General features: G+C 35.9%; 1 protein-coding gene across 11 annotated transcripts in view; it reads right to left on the bottom strand.

The window, feature by feature from the left end:
• The window catches only part of CGNL1 (cingulin like 1), a 56,542-nt gene that overhangs the window by 4,812 nt on the left and 28,232 nt on the right, over nucleotides 1-23,498 (bottom strand). For 10 of the 11 annotated variants that reach the window (XR_010475236.1, XR_010475238.1, XR_010475237.1 and 7 more), the window contains 9 exons: nucleotides 16,822-17,028; nucleotides 16,418-16,522; nucleotides 13,361-13,513; nucleotides 12,533-12,703; nucleotides 10,128-10,289; nucleotides 8,556-8,645; nucleotides 2,724-2,807; nucleotides 808-932; nucleotides 151-259 (listed from right to left, as the gene is read on the bottom strand). Coding sequence is in view for 7 of the 11 variants with exons in the window: in XM_065075987.1 (XP_064932059.1) it covers nucleotides 151-259; nucleotides 808-932; nucleotides 2,724-2,807; nucleotides 8,556-8,645; nucleotides 10,128-10,289; nucleotides 12,533-12,703; nucleotides 13,361-13,513; nucleotides 16,418-16,522; nucleotides 16,822-17,028 (1,206 nt within the window). In the remaining 4 variants the exon portion in view is untranslated. Of the gene's footprint in view, nucleotides 1-150; nucleotides 260-807; nucleotides 933-2,723; nucleotides 2,808-8,555; nucleotides 8,646-10,108; nucleotides 10,290-12,532; nucleotides 12,704-13,360; nucleotides 13,514-16,417; nucleotides 16,523-16,821; nucleotides 17,029-23,498 lie in introns of all 11 variants that reach the window. The other variant, XR_010475239.1, reaches the window with a different exon arrangement.

Genomic DNA, 23,498 nt, shown 5'->3' with positions numbered 1-23,498 from the left:
CATCATGACAATGGGAACAGGAATCTCACTAAATTTGAGTTCATAAACAAGAAAGTAATCAGTTATCTACCTCTATCCTTCTGATGTCTTTTATATATGATGAATTATGCTAGTAGGATTCATATCAGATATTAGCATATTAGTCTTTACCTGGTCCTTTTGATCAGTCAAGGAGAGATGTTCATCATCTACTTGCAACATTAACTCCTTCACTTTTCTCTCAAGTCTGCGGTTACTCAGTTGTAAATTAGCTCTATCCCTATTAAACAAAAGACAGGCTTGTAAAAAAAGCAACTGAAATACTTCCAATCATGCTGACATGATTCCTTAGAAATCTTGTAAGAATTCAAGAAATACTAATGGCCCCTGCTTTGATTTACTGATTCCATGCAACATTTTAAGAAATTTGTTCAAAAGCATGAACCACTAAAGGGAATTTCTTCCGGCTCCAGAGCAACTCTTAGAAAAAAAAAAAAAACATTCCTCCAGGATTAAACAATGAAGTGAACAATGAAGTTAAACAATGAAATTAAACAATGAAGTGTTAAAATATAGCTAATATTTCTAAGACTGTTATTGATATTAGACATTAACGTTAGCACTGTGCCCACTTTTTAATTTATAAGGCAACTTCCAGTTTACTTTCAGTCAAAAAGGAAATTTGCAATAGTTGCATGAAACAGTAACCATTTAATTTGGTGAGAAAAAAATAACCAAGTTAATTGTATTAGAGACTTAAATATTAGCAAGAGGCCATATTAACAAACATAAACATGCATGTTTTGATCTTAAAATAACTGGTTTCACCTCTCTTCATTTTCAAGTCGTTCTTCTAGCTCTGTGATCCTCGCTTCCATTTGAGCAACAAGTCCCTCTTTACTGGATCGGTAAGAGCCCTCCAGGTGAAGGATTCGGCTCTTCAAGTCTTTGTTCTATGGTTAGAACATACTTGATTACTATATACATGCTCATATTAACAAATACTACCTTAACACAAAATAAATTTCTCCAGGCAAACATAAGGTCATCAGTATCTTTTTAATTTAGTAAATACAGAAAAAGAGTCAGTGACAACTTACTGTTTAGTACAAACAAATCTTCCATTACTGTGCTTTATTTAAAATAATTTAGTGTTTAACAGGAGTCAAAATTTTAGGCTTAAACAGACCCTTGAACTTTGGACAGCATTTTTTAATAAGCCAAAATTTCTCAAATAGCCTTGGATCTGTCTTACTCTCCACACAATTCTTTTGTCAAATTCTGTATCCTTCCCCTGTCACTCAGTAGTGTACAGCTAAAACAAGTAGACAAAGAAATTACTTGCATCCAATATCACTTTATCAAAGCTGTTACTGTGGGGTTTCCCCCCCCTTTCTTAACTATCCAATGCTACTCCTACTACATAAATAGTTTGAGAAGCTTTGCAAGCTGCAGTATTTATGAAAACAGACTTCTTCCTCAGATACACAATTTTATTTTTATGAGGCTAGGTAACTGAGGTTTTCAATGGGGACCTAATGAAGAAGTTGCCAGAAAAGAAGAGTTACATGAGGAACAGAAACTAAAGCTCTTTGTTACAAACTTCAAACCATGATATCAAATCATAAATAGTAAAAAATCTATGATAGAAAAGTCAGAACTAAAGTATAAGGATACGCATCAGATATACCAGTAGGTGGCATTCTTTATTCTCAAACAATTAATTTCATACCATCTAAGGCACCAAATTAGGTGTCTGGTATAAACATGTTCTCATTACAATTTGTTTTATGTTCTTGAGACTGTCAATAATACTATGACTTGTTAAGATAGCTTTCCTCTGGATCTCAGTGGGGGGTGATGATGATAATCTTGCTTTCAGAGAGCACTGGGAGCAGAATAAAATGCTGCAAAAAGCTAGAAAGTATTTTTAATGTACTTTCCATCACAGATATTGAAGCATATGAATAATATTCCCTTCCAGAAAACAGAGTAGAAGTTCTCTACCAAATCTGTATCTTTTCTTTCAGAGGCATGTCATTTTTTCACCTGTTTGCTCCTGTAGAAGGAAATACTCAACGAAAATTGACTGGAAAAAAAAAAAAATCACTAAAATTGCTTGAAATTATGATCTACCTTCAGCAATGTTCCTAAAGTACTGCTAAGAATTTGAAGAACAGCTCCTCCACAAGTGGTCAAAGGATTTACAGCTAAACTGGATAACAGTGTCTTTGATATTCTATGGTCTTCTATATAAGTGCTTTTTAAAAGTTTCTGTATTGATATTCAGTTTTATTCTAAAACAAGTGTACCATATCAGCTGTCACATTTCTTATTTTTAATTTCTTTGATCCTCAAACATATAGACAGAATTGTGTGGTAGAGAGATGCCTGTGCTCACTACAACAAAAATACCTTATTATATAAACAGATGTATGCACGGCATGAATGTTTAGTATAGGAAATATATAAACTATGACAAACCTCAAGCTAGAGTGGGGGGGTATAGAAAGAAAAAATACTAAGAGAAGACTTAATTCTGAATATAATAGTTTGAGTATAAATATTAAGATACTCATGGTTTTTAATCTATTCTTCCTAACACATACTACCAGCAGCACACTATGGTAGGAGAGTGTCAGCTACCAAATACTGTTTCCTTACATGTTTATTTGAATTTCCTAATGAAGGCAGACACCAAGCCTATTACCTTGCTAATGTGATGATATGTCAGCCATAATTACCTGTCTTTCCAATGAAATCTTGTCACACTCCAAATCTTGCTTTATAGCTCTTTCTTGAAGTAATTCTGTCCTCATTTGTTCAATCTATTACAGAAAGAAAAGATTAAAAAAATAAATAAAATATTTAATTTACATTTATCTATATTATACATGTGTATATACATATACACATGAAGTATTTATACCTACACAATGAGAAAAAAAAATTGCTTTTTCTTAGAACTCAAGACATATGCATGATTTCAGATGAAGTTTACAACTACAATCTTCAACACTTTGGGAGGCCCATGTTATTCCCAGTGTTTATTGTAGGCATTTTCCAATCACAGTGCGCATTGCTGATGTTCAGTATATATATTCTGTAGCAGGGAACTGCACTCTAAAATGTTGCATGTGACACATATCGTGTGGCAGGGAACTGAGTTCCAGACCATCCCATCATTCTTCAAACACCTTCTACCATGGTTTTCTTCATACCTATGTATGAAGCTCTGAAATGGCACCTTACCTTTAAGCTGCTCAGTAGTCTACTTTAAAGTTTCATTTTGTTAAACACAAACTAGTAACTGCAGAGAAGTGTCTAGAACTCGAGACACTCTACAGACAATTACAGTTCTTTATGTCTGTGAGAACAGTAAAAGCTCTTTTTCAACAGACTCTGATGCATACTGGCTATGAACATTGCTTCCCTCCTCCAGTCAATTTTATGTCTGTCATACCAGGAGAGCACTGACTTCAGGATTTGGGGAGGAGGTGGTTTTTGTTTGTTTCATTAAAACACATGTTTTCTGTAGTTTCTGGAAATACTTCAGTTCCATATTCAATAACCAAAAGGAAATTATATTCTCCATCAGTAAGATGTTAAAAAATGACCTGATTAATAAAGAATCAAGACAAGAATACAGAATTAATTTATCTCCCTATTGGACTTGACTGGAAGAAAAGAAAGAAAATTCTGAGGATCCAAGAGAAACTAAACTGCCTAGAAGCTGCTACTGAAAATTTAGGGCTGAAGAAAAAAGTTCCTAGTGCCCAGATACATTTCTTGCTTCTCATTCCTGCTGAGGCTGCCCTCAAGTCTTCACAAATGCCTTTCTACTCACAGGCAATGTTACCACAGCATTTGTGCTACTCCCTGCACAATGTTTACTATGATGAATATCACCCGGGGAACACAGTGAACCTCTATGCCAATTACTGTACCTCCAAAAAGACTGACAAAGGTTTCAGTGGTCACAGCATTCTTCCCTGCTTTACAAGAGTTACACATGGACTTGCATAAATGCACCATCACAGCTAAGCAGCTCTAAGTTACAGATTTATCTCACTAAAGGTATTTCAAAAGCCACTGGGAATTCTTGCATACAAAAAAATCAAAAGCAATGCTAAGAATGTGAAGGTTAAACAAGTACTGCACATGAAATTTTACCTTAGGCCTTTTTTTTACCACACCATAATATTAAATGATATATTTTTAGTTAATCACATGTTTAAAAGAAGTCATCTACACTGTTTCTGTAGCTTTGAAATGAATATATGAATACAAACAATGGCAGCAATGCATGCAGTTGCATATGTTATGTCACAGTATAGTTTCAAAACAGTAAAAGGCATTCCTGAAACCTAAGGTCATAACAGTTACTGTACTACAAACGTTAGCAGGTGGCTGTGCTCTCAACAGCTGGGTAATTTCCTAAAAGCTCTCATTGTCACATAGAAACCTAATAATAATAACGGTGGTTTATATGTTTTATAGTAAAATATTATTTTATATATAAAAAAATTGAATCACTCATATATACAATAGCTGCATTTATTCATTAAATATATGAAAAAGTTATAATGTGAGAATTACATAGAATTTATTCCACTGTAATCGCTTTAGCTATTAAGACAGACATGGGGAAAAAAAAAAAATCAAGCAAAATTTGTAGTAAAAGGAACGACTAATTAAAAATGCAACTGTTAACTGAAGAAAGGGTTGTTGTTTTATGTAGGAACTTGCCTAATGGACCACTCTGAAGTTCTACTGTGCTCTCACTGTGCTCAAAGGCTGTGACAAATTTGTGCAACCTTCCCAAGATCTCACATTAGGGAATTATTTAGAGGACAATTATCATATTTCCAAGATGACTGCCACTGTTGTTGGACATCTCATGGTAAAAGCAACCTCACAGAAAAACAGTGGGAGAGAGAAAAAGTACTGTATCTGATTAGGATCAGGAAGCTACGTGCAAATATATACAAGATTATAAGAAGAGAAGGGCAGCAGGACACAGTTCTTGCTGCGGGAGGTGGAAACTGTTTTCACTTATCCCCTTGCACTATTCATTAGTAAACACATAATTAGTATGCACAAAGGAAAAAAGCAGTTGTCTGCCAAAATGTGCTCAAACTTTTCACAGCAGCTAAGATAGGCTCTGGGTATGTACCATGTGGGACTTTGTGCTGCACATTCTACCTTTCCTATATCTAATACATTCTCTTAAAACAATAAACCATTTCTGCAGCTTAAGGCAACAGTTATCACAGTTGGATCTGAAGAATGCTAACGACAAAGAATTGAGAAAAGCAATAGTATCAGGTTTTACAAAGGTTTATTAGACATAATAGTTCTTTGTGCCAGCTTTAGGATTAAAAGCAGCTGTTGAGTTCATTATGAGTGAATGTAATTTGAGTTCTAATAATATTTTAGATGCTATCACCTTTGCTTACCATCTTGCACTAGGTTCACAGCCTATGTTGCTTTTTAATATCTAAGTGTGGGGGGGGGGAGAAATCCATCTGTCTATATTTATATAGACCTACACACACAGTTCTCAAGTATGTGACCAAAACCCCTTGTGTTTAGCAAACAAACAAGCTAAAGCCAAGCTAAACCCCTTTGATCCTTCCTAACTAAAAAGCAACCTTCATGTCCACATTTTCATTTGTCTGCTTCCCACAGCTGGTACCAGCTAAAGAGCAGGTATACAGCTGGCCATTGGGAACACTTCACCAAAAGGAAGTGAATTACAAGGTCACTACATTTTTTCCGTTCTGTATTTATTCTAAAATTGTCACGGAAACTAACTAGTCCATTTTTCACACTTATTGCAAACAACTCTGAAGTCAATAGACTCATGTTTGCATTTTCACAGAAGACAAGAATTTATGAGGGTGGTATCTTAAGTATTTTTCAATTATGTTTGCAAAAACAAATGGCAAGAGGTACTTCATTTCACTTGTTTGTAGGAAGAAAGCCCATCACGTAATAAAAAGTGCCCTGTCCTTGCTCACTTTGAGACACAAAAGAACAGCTGAGCGCTCCAGCTTTCTGTGTGCGTGTGTATTGTCTGTTTGTTGACCATTTTGCTCTTTCCACAGTTGCTAATACCTTATTGTTTAAAAACTAATAGAATATGATCCACCTTTCCCTCCAATATTTATTGTTATTTCTACTTGCTTGTGGTATTTCTGGAGAATGAGACAGGGAAGATGAGAACAGTGTCTCACGCAGAAATTCCCAGATTCAAAAGGGTGTTTAAATTAAAAAGTATAACATTTCATGGTAAATGAAATGTGCCAATGTTTATTCAAACAATTAACTTTATATAAAATAGAAACAGTTGTTTCAATTTGTTTTTACTAGAATGTTGAGTATTATAGTTCATTATCAGTATATTAAAATAACACATTTATAATAAAAAAATTACAGAAATACAGATATTACCAAAACAAATCCATTATGATTTCTCATGTCATTATAAATGCTTAGCAGACCCTGAAATACTTTAGTAATTTGACTACTTAGTCATTCTGGCATGAAATCAAAACAAAGCAACCCTTGTAACTCATGTGTGAAATGAGGAACTCCAGACCTCAAAATAAACACATCTTTTACCCATTATGTAACATTTTGGTCACCCATCTGTATTTTAGGGTTCCATTCAGTTAGCAAATTAACTTGCCATAGTACCCACTGGTGCGGCTATGACTAAAGTTCTTTTATCCCAGGCTTACAGCACAGGGATAGACTCCAGTATTAAAGGCTTCCTAAGTCAACAATAGCATGACCCCACATTGTTATGGGTCCTTTACGTTCTATTTCACTCACTGACTCAGAGTCTGTACAATATCAATGGAATAAGAGCAAAAAGACTATATGGCGATCAAATAAAATCTCAGTAACCTGAGTCCGAAAACATAGTAATGGTGCCTTGCTGTTTGAAGGATGCATGAGGAAAGCTGAGCTCTAACTCACTTTAAAACTCTCCAGCTGTCTAAGTGAGAGATAGAATTTCATTGAAAAGACATAGAAACAAAGATTTTGCTCTTGGTTCTCCCTCTGAAATTAAAGCTATTAGAAAGAATGTCAGCAATTCTTGTTTTCTGAAGAAAGAGAGATAAATGAAAGCAGAACAGACTACTATGGATTGTGCCTCCATGCAAACTGCCTCCTGGACTTGCAGGAAATTACTAATGAGGTACAGTACTTAAAGTAAAGCTACAGTAGTAGACATACTGTAATGAGCTAGGCATCAGTTTCACATCTTTCAGAATGTAAAACTAAGGCAAAGAACACTGTCTAGGCTGTGATATTCTAAGACAGCCACATCACCATATTCCTTTCCATGCACTTATCAAAAATTTGCATACTGACTACTCGACCATGGATGCTCTTGTTACTTTTTCAGTCATCAAGCCTTATTCTCTACTTTTCTGGTTTATTATAAGTCTTTTTTACAGAACCTATAATTTCATATGTCAGTTCTTTCAGAAATCTTTAATGATATTATTAAAGGCCTCTTTCTTCAGAACTATTAGCTCCTAATTATCTTAGATATTATGATTTCCAGCTCAACAGTCTAATTTCCACCAGCCCCACTCCACTTCTTCCCACCTGCACATTCACTAGCCTTACTAAGACAGAGGCAAAATACTAGTTTATTTCAGGAGGCATACCTAGCTTACTTTTTATCTTTATTGATATCTCATCACAAGTTTCCACAACTTCTTTCTTCCACTTATACAGTCAAGAAGCTTTTTGTTACTTGTTTGAATTACTATGATAGGTCTTACTTAGCTTGGCAAATCTCACTAAGACACAACCCATGATACACAACCCTATTAATAAATCCTTCTTCCCTTCTTTCTGGGCTATCATATAACACTTCTGGAACTAATGACTGATATTTTTATGTGGAAAAAGCCTTCCAACTGTCTTACATTTGATAAACCTTAATCAGTCTGCCATGGTTTATTCCCACCTTGCCTTAAATCTTGACATCAGTTTTTATACTTGTAATGAAAATAAAGGTTCCCCTTTGCTGAAACCGGCCAGCATCTTCACTTCAGCTGACTTCACTAATTAATTCCACAATTTCTTAAGCTCCTTCTTCACAGAATCACAGAATGTTAGGGATTGGAAGGGACCTCAAAAGATCTTTCTTTGAAATCAAGATTCTATTATGCTGGGCTAGTTTTCAGTAAGGTTAAAAAATTGTGATCTTTCAGTCTAAGACTTTCTCTGATAGCCTCCCCATCTAAAACCAAGCTTAAGATAGCATCATCTCTGCATGCAACAATGATTATGTGAAGCTCACTGCAATCTGTGTCAGTTTTCCAGTTAGGAAAACAGGAAAAAAAGACTCTGTGATGACATGGAGGAACATATTTAATAATGTTTGTCAATCTGTTGTTTGTTTTTGTTTTTTAATTTATTTACATACTCTGCTTAAGTATAGAACATAAACACCATTGCTAATCATTATTTAGTTAATCAATATTGGTTTCAATCCTAATAACACTGTTTCCTGATCATTATATAAGTCAGAAAACTTGAACAAGTACCTGTTCTCTGCATCTACTGATCCTCTCAGACAGCAAATCTGAATTAGTCTTTTCTTCATCAAGCTCAAGTTCCAGGTGAGACAACTTGTCCTAAGTGGAACAAAGAAAAGTAACTTCAACAAACTACTTTATCTTTCTTTCTCTTCAGATTGCTACCAGAGTATTTGTTCTTAAACTTCAAGGACTTAAACTGTCTGAAAGACTAGGCTTGAAAAGTGAAATGCCTCTGAAAACACATACAGAATCTAGAAAGAGAGATGGCAGGCAAATAAGCCGTTAAAGTTAATATGTTTGACTGAGAGAAGTAAAAGAGGAATTTCATTTCCTTTTTTAATAACTCCCACCATTTTTAAGAAAATAAGAGAAATTCTGTAATGTTTCTAGAGACTGTTTTTAGAATGGCTAAGTAACATGATATATTTGGAAGGCAAATTCATTTTTATATGAGTACAATGGTATAAAAGTGTTTGTTTATGGAAGTCAAATGACAGCTTGGTTGAACTGAACAGTTACGAATCTAACCCTGTAACAACATAGTTAGAATAACATTGTTATTTAGGCTCCTGAAATGAATCAATATTAGACACTAAATAGAACTTACACTTCTAAATACTTTTGAAGTTCTTAGTGATGGGATGTCCTGGTTTTGTTAAAAACAAGTCTCTCTTTTAGTGAATTTGCCTGCCAGCTAAAGCCTTCATATTAGCTGCATTTTCCTGGAGAACCAGATACATGTTTTGGTAAACACAGCAATGGAATGCAAACTTCTTGATAAGCACGGATGGACATCTCGCGAGAGGGGCAACGAGAAACAGGTGACCAAGAAACTGACCAACTGTATATAACATTCCATTCACGTGAATACTTCATATAAAAGTGGGAGATCACAAGGATCTTGTCTGTTTTTTTCCCTTTTTGCTTATGGCCAACATTAGGAGAGGACCTTGCTAGTCGTCCCTGCGAACTGAGACCTGGTGAGAGACTGAATCCAGCTCCGATTGGCTGCAGAGTCCAGTCCAGGACTTCGGGTGCAGTCTCTGCAGTTGCTGAGACTTTCAAGATTGGTTTTGTATATTTTGTATTACTTTCTCTATTCTTATTAGTAGCATTAGTAAAACATTTTTAATTTTTCCAAGTCTCTTCTCTCTGTCCTTCTTTTCCTCCCGATCGCCTCTCCTTAGTGGGAAGGGGGGAGAGGGAGGGGCAAAAGGGGGAAAGGAGGCAGGAAGAGGAGGTTAACAACACATCTGCCAGGGTTTTATTGTCACCCCGCAATCAAAACCCTTGACATGAGCCTATAAATGAAAAGAATACAATTTTGTCTGATAAACTCTAGAGAAAATGAAAAAGTTAATTAAAATTATGAAAGAACAACTGCATTTTAGAACACATCATGACAGCAAATATGCTAACAGATCACCTTTAGAATATGCCAGAATAATTTCTGTAGTAGTATTACATATATTTTCAACATGAAGTTATTTTGTTACTTCCCACACAGAATACATGTGAAATATCAAAATTATTTTAATCAGTTCTAATAAGATACCAACCCTTAAAAATATCTTTTACCTCCATTAGTTTGATTTGTCTTGCACGATCATCTTTTAAGTGGTTTTTGGCTTCAAGTTCATACTCCAAGCCTTTCACAGTCTGTTCTAGCAGCTGAGTTTTTGTTATTGCCTCATCCTGAGCTCTCTGGTGGTCCCTCAAGTTTTCTTCCATGAGGCGCATCTAAAACAAGATTATGGTAATACACTTTATACTGTGCTTTCTAGAAATAAGTGATGTCACTAAGGGGACTGACTACATGACAGATCTGGAAGCGTGACAAGGAATTGCAATCAGTTATATGCTCTTCACAAAAATTTTTGGTTTATCCACAAGATGGCACCAAGAAAATAAACTTGGATTAAATATCAGACCTAAAGAGTTACTTCACGCTACAGGTTTTACACTGACAATTATATATAGTGGGTTTTTTTTTGTTTATTTCTTTTTACCCACTTACAACAAGCCAAAGTTTTTACAATTTTCTAAATGGTTCTATCTTTGGAACTTTTGCAATACTACTCCTTTCCTTTTCAGACTACCAATACTTTACCTTTTAAATAATTATGTAGTTTAGATGTCTGAGGTGTTTTGATGACAGAATTTTATCTATTTTATGAATTGTACAATTGATAACATATATATATATATAAGTTTTAGATGTAGTAAGGCTATCTGCTGAGGACAAAAGCTTGTTATTCTTACAACAGCATATACTCAATAAAATTATCTAAAATCTTCACAGTACTTTAAAAAAAACTTATATATATATATATATAAAAGTAGTGAAAGGGGTTTTAGGTGAGACTGTGATCATTCCTTATTCTTGTAACACATATATATGATTTTGTTTTAATTCAACATACAGTCTTCCTCTGTTTAGTTAAGTGTTTATTTTAGTGATGAAACTAAAATAACGTATTAGTGACTGTTTACAGGGTTTTCTACCCACTGCTAAGTCCTGACATCAAAACACTGGACAGCTGCATGACTTGGTGAACAGCTAGGTAAGGGAGACATCTGTATATTAATAGCATTTCATGGGCATTAAACGTTTTGGAATGACATGGGACTGCCAGCTTTCAAGACTGGTATCTTTCATGTATCCACACAGAACTTCCAACAGGGGCATCAATGAAGAACGCCCATACTGCCTTGCAAGATGCTTTCATAATTTTTCTTCTAGAACAAGAAGATGATACTCATGTTGCCATGATCACTACAATCCTTGGCTTTTGATGAGACTCTCAGAAAGAATGTTGTGTGTACTATGACACCTACCCAAGAGGATTTTGACAGACAACAGACTCTTTCATGTTGAATGGAAGAACTATCTATTTGTACTTCTTGTTAAACACAAAAGAGGAAGAGATAATGAAGACTTTCAATTATCCTGAGTATTTAATCTGTACAGAAAGTCTGCTGTTTCACCTGCCTATCCTATATTTTCAGATTTTGTTTCCTCTTTGCAGTTTGTTGCTGTACTACATTTCTAAAGCCCAAGGATTTTAAATATTGCCTCACAGGGATGTAGAATTCCACCACCAGTAATATTTTGTCCTTTATATACTGGTTAGATTATCTTTTTGTCAAATAACAAAGGTTTATTTTGTTCTGAAATTTTTCTTTGTTTTGTAGTTGTAATAGATAACAGTAGAAGTAATTTTCATAGCAACTGTAAACACTGTGTATACATATTTACATACACACACACACATTTTATTTAGGCTCTCTATTCTAATTTAACCAACTTAAAAGCCATTTTCTCAATATCACAGCTCTATCTTTCACATTTCATTATGAGTCTTCATCCTTTTACAAAGGCTCTGCAACCCTGAATGGAATGAATACAGAAGGAAGACAGAATAATATATAGGAACTATACTTTCTTCTATTGCTGTTCTTTTAAATTGAATTACAAACAAGTTTGTTAAGGGGAGAGGGCAACATAAGAGAAGTTCTGAAGTGGAAATTCAAACTATTAAAATATTCTACCTAACAGAAAACAGTGTATTCTCATAGCTTTTCCAATTGCAGAACAAGTATATGCAGATCTTTAAAAGACTGGATTGCCTTTATGGCAAAATTTACATTCTAAGAGGCAGACATTCGGTTGCAGACACCTTTGTCATTTAAATCTGCAACTTGGCTCATACGAAGCAAGAGGAGAATGTATGTCAGATTCTTTAGAGATGGAATTTGGTGGGGTTTTTTGGTCCTATATAACCACTGGTTCTTTTTTTTTCCTAATTCAAAAATATTTCCACATTATCAATCCCTTCAGTAGCAGGCATTAAAAGAGCAGCAGAACATCAATGGAATCCTTGTCATATCACTTAAGATACATCTAATTGTCAAACACTGCATTTATCTGTCATAAGCAGGAAACTCCATTAGAATTTGTTACTGAACTTAGGAGTTATTACCTCATCTTGCATTCGCATGGTTGTCAGGCGTGATTTTTCTACCTCAAAATTTTTTTCTTTCAATTGTCTCTGCACATCTGCAAGTTCCCTGCGATTTTTCTCCTTGTATTCATCAAGCTGGTTCTGAAGCTCCAGGGTCGATGTTCTTGAGACTTCTACCATTTCAGACATCTGGGAAAAAAGTACATATAATTTTTTTCCTAAAATAGTGCTACAGAAGGTTCTAACATGCTTAATACATCAAAAGGTTTTTACCTCCAGCTTTGATATTTGACTCAGTATTTTCAAATGGAAAATTTATCAAACATGTTCCCAAACAAATGAATTTCTATGCATAAGTGTGAGAACACAAAACAGTAAGGTTATTTACTAATAGTATGTGACAGGGCTCTTCTCTTAGTGTCTGTCAGCAGTTCTTCCAGCTGACTGATGTAATGAACTGCACAGTCACACTTCAGTACATCAGTATTAAATTGTATGGTTTACCTACAGATGGCAAAATAAATCTAATGCAATAGCATTTTCAGAATTGTCTGTAAAACTCTGAAATATTGCTGTACTGTATATTTGAACTGAACTAAAATCTAGGATCTTGTTTCAACAAAACAGAGCTGTTTTACAAGAATACTTTGAGATAGCAGTGTTTCAACCACTGTTCCAGTTCTGAAAGCTTTTCTTGATAGTCTCTAGGTTAAAGAGACTAATAGTATAGTTTGCATTTCACTTTGTTTTACACATATTAAAAAAATCTTCACAATTTGGCAGCTCATTTGCTTCTCTTTGTTAAGATATTCAGATTCCTGCAGCCTCTTTGGAATGAACTCGTACCTCCTTCTGTAACTTTTCAACAGTCTTGTTCAGTTGCCACTGTTCATTCTCCATTTCTCTCTTTATCTGCTTCAACTGTTCCTTCTGCTGAGTTTCATCTTTTAGTTGCTGAGTTAACTGTTGCTGCTCCTGCGAAAGGCAACGGATGTTCTCCTGCAGTAGATTAAAAAATATAGGCAATGAAAAGTAGACTCTCTAATGCCTTAAAGGAATGTTTTGTAACGCTCTCTGTGCACCAGGAGTATCACCAGCTGTTGTAACATTAAGACAAACTTTAATTTAAAACAAAAGGAAAAAAAAAAAAAGTTACAGTTTGTTAGCCAGTACAGGACAAACACTATGTTAGTGATGCAGTGAGTGCTTTATTCTTCCTATAAATTCCTAAAACACTGTTGCAACATTCATAGGACAAAATGTAGACCCTTTTCATGATTTGGTTACATGCAGAGCATACATACATTCCTCTGCAGTTGCACACGTCAGTAAATCCTACCTCCAGCACAAGGTTTGAAACAAGTCTGTTTCTATGATGAGTGAGAAATAACTAGTGGAATTTTTTTTTCCATTGCTGTGCTTCTACAGCACCCAGAGTCCCTAATCAAGATGATGTCTCATTGTGACAGATGCTGTGCAACCAGAACTTTGCAGCTTCTAGCACAGAAATCCCCTTCCTGAAAGAACTTTTGCCATTAATGTTGAAGACAGAGCTTTATTATCCAGATTAAGTTTTGAATGAACTGCAGAGCCATGCTGCATGCTCATTTGTGAGGAGCTCCAAATGTTTCTGCTACCACATTCAGGATGCTTAAGAACTTACCACTCTCCAACTTCTAAATACTGTCCATCAGCAGAATAACTGACTCTCACTAGTTTGTTGCAATACAAGAAAAACAGCTTATCTTCCATCTGCATGTTGGGACTCTCACCTCTTCCTTGTCCCTCCATAATAAAGTAACTTAATGGCCTTTCTCCAAACAGATACTGCAAGACTAGAAAAAGGCCTTGTTTTATGAAGTCTAAGAGGTACCATGAAATTGATTAAAAACAGATTATGGACAGCTTAAATAGTTCAAACAGAAAAATACAAATAATTTAAATCACCATAAATTATAAACATAATTTTACGTTTTAATTTTGGAAATATCTAATATCTATGATGCTTACTTCATTACACTTAAAACACAGTAGTATTTCTGTAGGTAACAGAGATCAGAATCTCAAAAAAAAAAAAATTCCATTACAAGAGAAAAGAAAGAATATTGTCAAGTGCTAGAAATTTGATATTTCCTTATATTTGTTGCCTTATATTTGTTTTGTAAAACCTAATTCTACTCCAGAATTGGTTTAGCTGACACCGAAGGATTTCAAGCACCTTGAAAAGGCTCAATTTTAGCACTTTGGTTCTAAAAGCTGCAAAATCTTGGGACCCTGCTAATCTGCATATTTGAACAGGTTATAAAAACCCCAGGTGCACCCCCTTCCATCAGCCTTTCACAGATCATTTAACTTTACTGTTTGTTTACACATCCTTGAGAAACAAACTGTGCAGACACATGTCAGTGAAACACATTGTGGCAGAATAATGGTGCCAGCAGGATGCTGTTCTGCATTTCCAGTGTGCTGAAAGGAGAAGCAAACATCAGAGCAAATTCGGTCACGCTCTTTACTGCAGTTATCAATGAAAACAAACAAACCAACCACAAAAAAAATCCCCCAAACCACAAACAAACAAACACCCCCACACAAACTAAACCACCAAACAAACAAAAAATCAATCACTAATATGAAAAGAAATTTCATCTACTAACTAGGGCAATTTCCAAAGTAATAATAGGTATGAATAATTACAATATTTTAAAAAAATAATATTAGGGGCTTGATGCAAGCAGTGGATCACCTCAGTTTTCAGATATGTAGCAGACTGAGAGAACAGACTGAAATCCAGATTCTTCTCCTTTGAGTTATATTGTGGCATCCTGTACTTGGCTCTTACCATAATCAGCTGAACCATAAGAACATGCTGGTTAACACAAACTTCCCTTGGTTAATAACTCACTTATGGACAAGTTTCATTTTCAGATTTTCAGAACAGTAACGTAAAATTGTGTTGAAGACAACAAGGGAAAACATCTGTTCAATTTAAAAGGGGTGGTGACAATGTACGTGTACCTCACTTTTGAGTATGACTTGGTTGATAAGAGTCACTTGAAAACTTTGCTTCTAGAAGCAAAACAAAGAGAATTCTAAACTATCTGATACTGTAGAAACAGGTGCTTATTCAGTATATGTAAATGATGAATTACAAGATTAGGTTTGCAACTTTTTCCAATACAGGATATGACGTCAATAAGAAGAGTTTTAAGATTTATACACATTAATGTCCTCACCGAACATATCTGAATTTTTACTCATACACAATATTGCCAACATCCCTCTCCACCACTCTGAAGTAGATGCAGTCTCCACATGATTAATTTCTGGGTTAATCTGAGAGAAATCATAACCTTTCCTGGATACTAAGTATACTACGGAGCAAGGTGGAAAGACAACGTCATACACAGTTTAAGAGGCTGCAAGTCCTAGTGACATGTGTTAAGTTTTTTCTGGTTTTGTGATGAAATGTACCAGTTCCATGAAACGCTTGCAAATAAGACAGGCTTGTAACAATAAAAAGCTTATTTCTGGACATTTGTCTACTACCACTATTTTTATTTATATTCACGTGCCAGATTTTTATTCTTTCACATATAAATACCTACACAAAATTGGAGTTGAATGATCATTCAAAAATACTAAACTAGATTTATAAAAACTTAGTCAGTTTATTTTGTAATTCACCTCTCTGAAATGTTGGTACATCCATGAAAGACAACAAACTAAAGCAAACAAAAAGCTTCAGCAAGAGAAGTATTTTAATTAGATGATGCTGTGCCGTGGACTTTAAATCAAAGTGTACTTTAAAAAGAATGAGACGTTACTCTGCAGAAAGCAATGGTGACTCAGGTAAACAAACTGAAAATTTAAAATTTAAATGTCCCAAATTGCTCTTGTTCTTACCTGCATATCTTCTACTTGGCTTTCCAAAGAGCTTTTTAACACTACCAATTCTTTTGCCTCCCTCTCAGCATGTTTCAAAGCTTGTTCTAATTCTTGCTTCTCTTCCTGCAATGACACAATTTGATACCTTCAAAAACAGTGGCAAGACCTTTAATCCGACAAGTAAACTGCTATGAAGCAACGTTCACTTTGGCCTATCACTGATGTCCCCTGTTCCAAGCTATGACTTGCTTTTACACTGGGGAAATCTTTCCCATCCACATCAGCAAACTGCATCTTGCTTCTTGAAAACCTGCTGGCTTTGCTCAGCCTTCCCATTCTCCTCTTTGTCAGTTTGTGCTCTACTATGTATGCTTTGCAAATAGGAGGGAGACTACTTAAAGGGGCTGGTTTTCTTCACTTACCTCATATCTCTTCATTTTTTCCTTCACTGAATTTTCTTCTTCTTTCATATTACCAATTTGTTTGTGCAGCTCTTCAATTTTACTCTCTAGCTCATCAACTGTTCTCTTCAACAGTTCGTTTTCCTCAGTCAGCTCCTTGACTTGATTTGCTATACTGTTTCGCACCTCTTGTGCAGTGTTTCTTTCACTGGCAAGGACAGCAGCACTCTAGTGAAAATAAATCATGCCACGCTTAAAAAAATAATACTTGGTGCTGTTTTCCAACAGAACTTTCATATGGTACCACAGCAAATATAGCTAGGATTAAACATTAAAATAACAACAATTTAAACTAAACCCTGTATGCATTACAAACATATATTTTTATTATTCATATTACTGTGGGAGGACAAGGAGCATTTTTTTTTTCCCCAGGCATACCTACATGGTAAAGTAACACACAACACCTGAACAGTCTCATGCCTGCTGTCACATATTTTCACTAACAACTTGCTCTTTATTGCCCTAAAATATTTCCATTACCAAATCTCACTGTTAGGTAATTCCAAGTAATCTAAAAAACTTAATGGACATCAAAAGCCATATGGACTTTTAAGGAAGAACATATTGATGAAGAATGTTTTCCACAGCAACATAAAATTTAGGCTGTCTCATCCCACTGTTTCTTCCAAGCACTAACGTAATTTACATCCATGCAACTATTTGTGGAGCTGCCGAGTAAATCAACTTAGGGAACACTATCAGCTGTAATATATATTCACACACACATAAAGAGATCTGGACACCAAGAAACAAACAAACAAAGAAGCAAGTGTGGGGGGAAGGTGCTACTGGGAAAAAAGCCCCAATTTGTTTCCAACCACAGTGCCATGGAGAGCTGTGCCAGCACAAGAGAGCAGATCACACAGCCCACCCCTGGGGCTAGACTTACTCAGAGGTTCTGCTTCGTTTTCAGTTACTGCCTGAGGATGGAAGGAGTTTAGCTACTGAGTTCAACTCGTATTCAAAAAGATACACTGTGTAGTTTTTCAGAAATTCCTACAAATATACAGCACAAAGACAAATTATAATAAACTTCTCATCACAATTTACCACATCTGCTGATGGATTTTATTATTTTGGCAGGGCAACTGGCTACAGCATGCAACTTCTCAGAGCTAATCATCACAGCCTCACCACTTACCTTCCCTAAAACACACTAGCATTTATTATGGAAACCATGAGTGAGAGTACATCTATCCAGTCCTAAAACTACATTCAGACCTTTGAAGATAACTGCGAGGCCAATGTGCTCCCCAGCAAAAATGAGTTTGACACCCCTGACCTACACTGGTAGACAAAGTATGTACTTGTAAACATAAACATTTAATTTCATGGAGTAAAGTCCTGGAAGCATTTAACATTTGCTCTTCACTGACACTTCCCAGTGAGAATCCCCTCCAAAAAAATCATAAACTAATCCAAGACATCATTTGTTGTCACTGCTCTTGGGCATTCAGGGTCCGACACAAAGTAACACTCTGTGCAGAGACGTGGTTCTCATGTGTATGCCCACTGCCTCCTACATTAAGACCCTAAACAATAGTAAGGACACCAGAACAGACATACGAGTCAACCTAGACCAGTATTCTCTCCAGTGGCCACAGATGATGTTTATGGACAAAAAGAGGCAGAACAGCTATAGGGTGAGCCTTTCCCCACCACACACAAACAGCTCTCACTGTTTTTCCTCCATGAATGTATCATCCATTAATTTCTCTAATCCTTTTTTAAACTATTTGTGCTTTTGGCCTCTACATTATCTGGTGACAATAGGTAATTACACATTAATTACTGAAGCATAATATTTTTGCATACAAAACTGTGTTTATCTGGCTGAAAAAAAAAAAAAAAAGAAATCCTACAGAGTAAGGAAACTAGGCTGTAAAATATTTCACAAAAGCAAGAAAATCACTTTTCAGTTATGCTCTTTTTCATTGTAGCTCCTAATTTTTTCCTTCCCATCCCCCAAAAGGAATGAGGAAATTGATATAAAAGGCTGTTTACTAAGTGCACCCTCACTAGATTGTTTTCTAGCAAGCAACAGCTTTAAAATCATGCAAATTAGTTTGATAAAGCGGTAACTCAGAAAACACTCAGACTGTCTACAGGGTCAATGAACTTATTATACAAAAACTGGCAGCCGAAGTAGGCTGACAAGTTTTTGAAAATACTGAAAAAACTTGTTCTTCTAAGTACATGACTAGTTAAAAGCTCTGAAATAAATCTCTGTTGATGCTTTATGTTCCCACATACTTAAATATCAATAGCATTTCTATATTCCTTTAATTTTTGCTTTTTGCATACAGCAAAGTTTTACTAATTAGCAAGCACTCCACCAGTGGCTCCTTTTTGTCTCATTTCCCCTTTCTGGAGCTGAGTGAAAGCAGCTGAGGCATGCCGGGGAGTTCAGGGAAAAAGGAATGTTGATTTGTCTGTTCTTTTTCATCCAACCGCCTACGCAGGGCTGCACAGTGGGAGAGGACTGCAGCCAAGACACACTGTACCTGAAGATTCCGCTACCTCATCTACCATGGTTTGTTCTACTTTCCCAACACAGAAAGAATTATTTACTTAGAAGTACATGCACACACACAAAGCAAACAACCAAACAAAATCCCCAGATCGACATACTTAAACATACACATAAATACATACGTATGTATTTAACCTAACAGGTTCAAAATTGAGTTCAGTCTACAGTGATGTAGTCATATCTAGAGATCTGGTCCAGCCTGCCTTTTGCTGTATATATCTTAGGATCCTGTTCTAGCCACAAAAATCAGACTAAACTGGTATTTTCTCTCCTTTTCGCTATGTATTTCAACAAGTTAGCAACATGTTACGTGAACACCTATGAAAGGTAGAGAAATATAAATGGCAAGTTGCAAGTATTATCTTTATGGACCTAATTTAAAATTTTGGAAATAAATTGGGTATATAAGTAAACCTGCCTGAAGTTCCAGCTGCCTGAGTGACTAACGCTCAATCCAGCAGACCTCCACAGGTCTCTGATGACCCTGGCATCATCACAAGGGTTACACCTTCACATGAACAAACTGTTACCAATCAAATTATCTAACATATTAAGTACGAAACTCCTTCCCTTTCACCTGCAAGGAGTATGTCTTCAAAAATACCAACAATAAATATATACACGCACACACTTTTTAAAGATGATAGGAAAACACTCTTAGTATATATGGGGAGTTTTCCTGTATTGTAGTTGGAGTGGGCATTTATATATCTTCTGGGGAGAGTAAGAGACATTTTCTTCATAATGGGTATTTCACTGTACACTACTGTTTCAACATGTTTTCAGCTTGTTTCAGATAAGACTGAACAGAAACACAGGAGTATCTAACCTATCAGTTTACGTTGCACAATTGTACTACACACATAAAGCATGGAAGATCACCTCCAGGATTTCATTCAGGAAAAAAACATACACAAGTATCTTCAATTTAATAGTGAAATTTAAGCAAAGTCAAACCACACAAATTTGGTTTTGATGTTCTTTGAGTAGAAAATGCACGCATAGCATTGCTTCTCAAATAGTGTCAGATTACACAGCTGAGTTTAGATATAAAAAAGCCTATATTCATTTGTCCCCAGTGTAATGAGAACTGCATGCAGAGCATGCATACCGGCATAAATGAATCTTCCGGATTATAACAGCTCTTGGAAACACATGCCATACCCTTTAGAATATTGCCACAGAAAGTTAGGATATCAAAAAAGCCCACAACTCTTCCCTTCTCCTATTCTCCACTGTTAGTCTTATCTGGCACCCCATGACACCTTCTACCTCCCCTCCAGGTCTTCTCTTGGGAAGACAGATGAACATGATAGAAAAGAGCCTGGGTATCTTTAGAAAGGATATGCAAAGGAAACAAGCACTGAAATGTAGTTTTGACAGACCTTGTAGCAACACCATTAGGGTAGAACCCAGTGGAGAGAGATCCTCATCCATATATTGAACAGTTATATAAGGTTCACGCCAGCAGCTATCAAATCATACATGGACGCTGCTGAAGCAGAAATAGATTGTTGCGTCCTTTGACTATGGAACTCTACCACAGAGGTGGTGTACTCAACCAGCCCTAGGCAACTAGAGGGCAATATTACTCATGTAGAGACCATACGTTAAATTTACCACTCTGTCGTTAGAGATGGCCCACTATATTCTGCATAAAATTCCCCTAATAAAAGATGCCAGTAGAAGATATGAAAACCTGTGCACTGACATGACAGAGACATTACTATGCACACTGATAAATTTTGCATACCAGTTATTGCACTTCATAGGCTAAAACTGAAAGTGGCAACAACACAGTTTAAACCATACAACAGATGGTATTTGCTAACTGTGTGGGGCTCTGAGCAACCTGGTCTAGTTGAAGATGTTCCTGCTCATTGCAGGGGGGTTGGACTAGATGACCTTTGAAGGTGCCTTCCAAATCAAACTATTCTATGATTCTATAATCCTAATCTCTTTGGTTCTGTCTAAATGAGCAAGAAAGCATAGTTTCCATTTAAAATTCAGTGACTGGCTCACACATTCAAAAAAGGAGTTGAAAACTGTTTGCAAAGACATTGGAGTTAGAGTGGGTTAGAGTGACGAGCATGAAAGCAGGGGGATAAATCAACACTAAAGGGCATTAAAGTACAAATCAGGAGGAAAAAGCCAGACAGGGAAAACTCACATGTACAGATTGTGCTGTGGATCTATATCCTTTAGTCCACACATGACTTCTTTGTAATGGTGCTGTACATAAGCAGTTTGAGTTACCAGATGGTCCTTAAGGCTTAATGACACTACATCAATTCATTACTACTGTTGGCACCCATTCATAAATCCTTTCTATTGCTACATTTAATATTTGGGGACATTGATAAAGCTTCAGCAATAATTTAAACTAAGTTTATATATATTGAACCTATAGTAATAGAACTGCGTAAAGGTCACAAAGTAATGATTTAAGTTGAATATGAAACATAAACAAACATGCTGTTAATATAACATGATCTTTAGTTCACAGAATTGTGGGTCAGCCTCTTCCAAGAGTTGAAATGAGATTACGTATGTAAACACATACATAGCACTTAATTGGTTAAACAAGGTTCTTCAAGACAAAAGCTGGAATGAAATACTGTATATCCAGATATATTTGCCACACAAAAATCCAAACCAAACAAACAAACCAACCAAACAACAAAAAGACCCCATGAGCTCCCCAAAATATGGGGAAAAAAAAAACATGTATCAAGCACTGAAGTGGGCTCTTTGGATCTTAATATATCTCAATTCCAAGAGTGCAGTTTCTTTCCCATGACCTATAGAACATGCTTATTTCTTTTCACTTCCACTTCCAGTTGTGGCAACATGTTTTGGTAAACCAACTTTTTACTATATTGTATTATGGAATTATATTTATGTAAGGTAAAAACCCTATAGCATTTTCCTTGTTCTCTTTGTTCGCCTGCATTTGCTTTGACCCTCCTTCCAATCTTTCTGCCTTCACCCTGTCTTTCAAGGCATTCAATGCCTTCTATTCCCTCCATTTAACCTGTTTCACATTCAGACTTCCACCTCTTCAATCTGTAAAGGAATAATATCCTCCTCCTCTTAATACCCACATCCTTGTAGACTTCTTAAGCACACTCATAGCTTCTTCTCATTTATTATTTTTGAATACCAGATGTATTTTTTCATGTTTAAACTCATGATTTAATACTGAGCAACCCTTATCAGCAGACTTAAGCTACAGACATTAGGTGAAAGAAGCTGGAAATGGGTTGCAAATTTCTGAAAAAAACTTGAAAAAAAGGAAAAAGATGCCTGTCTAGAAGAAAAAACCCCCATAGCTATAATGATGAGGTCCCACAATAAAATGTCCTCTGTGACTTCTTGAATATAAGCTTCTGCATTCTGACATGATCACTGTACCATACTGCACATGCAGTAGCTTTACTTATTAGCCCAGCAGTGGACTCAAACCACCATGAATAAAACAAGTTATCAAATGCTAAAAGAAAGGTCCACTGCAAAACATCAGTTTCTGACCACAAAAACAGAACAAACATGGAGGAAAATAATCTATGGCAGTCAATAACTTCTGAATTTTTTTAATAGTTCTCATATATTTTAATTCTGAAGCTGAAAGCATTGGCAGTTAAAGCTTGAAAACAAGTCAAGAGTTTACAGTGAAAGAGGCTGCTGCTGCAGAAATAAAGGAGTGCTGCAGAAATTAAGTGAGGCAGTAAGAGAAAGGATAGTTTCACAGCTGAGGGACCCAAATACAGCCCTAGAGATCTGGACTCCATTCTTGTCTCTACCAAAGAGCTCCTGAGGCACACGTGACCAAAACTGTCCCGTGGTGATCAGTAACTGCATGCTCCTCCACTTCCTTGGTGCTTGATTTGATTAACTAGGGCTTGGTTTCCAAAGTCTTGAGTGCACAGTTGCAAATGAAATCAGCAGAAATGGTACCCTGAATATATCAAGGACTATATAATGGTTAACATTGTTAATCTAGGCAACTCAGTTTGAACATCCACAACTAATGGATCCTTCTGACTGTAATCTCTCTACCCCTTACTTTCCTATACTTAATATGGGGAGTAACATTAGTCAT

The sequence above is a fragment of the Columba livia genome, chromosome 11, assembly GCF_036013475.1.
Source record: "Columba livia isolate bColLiv1 breed racing homer chromosome 11, bColLiv1.pat.W.v2, whole genome shotgun sequence".
Taxonomy (NCBI): Eukaryota; Metazoa; Chordata; class Aves; order Columbiformes; family Columbidae; genus Columba; species Columba livia.
The sequence above is the reverse complement of the archived record's forward strand: the minus strand, read 5'-3'. Positions and strand labels throughout refer to the sequence as shown.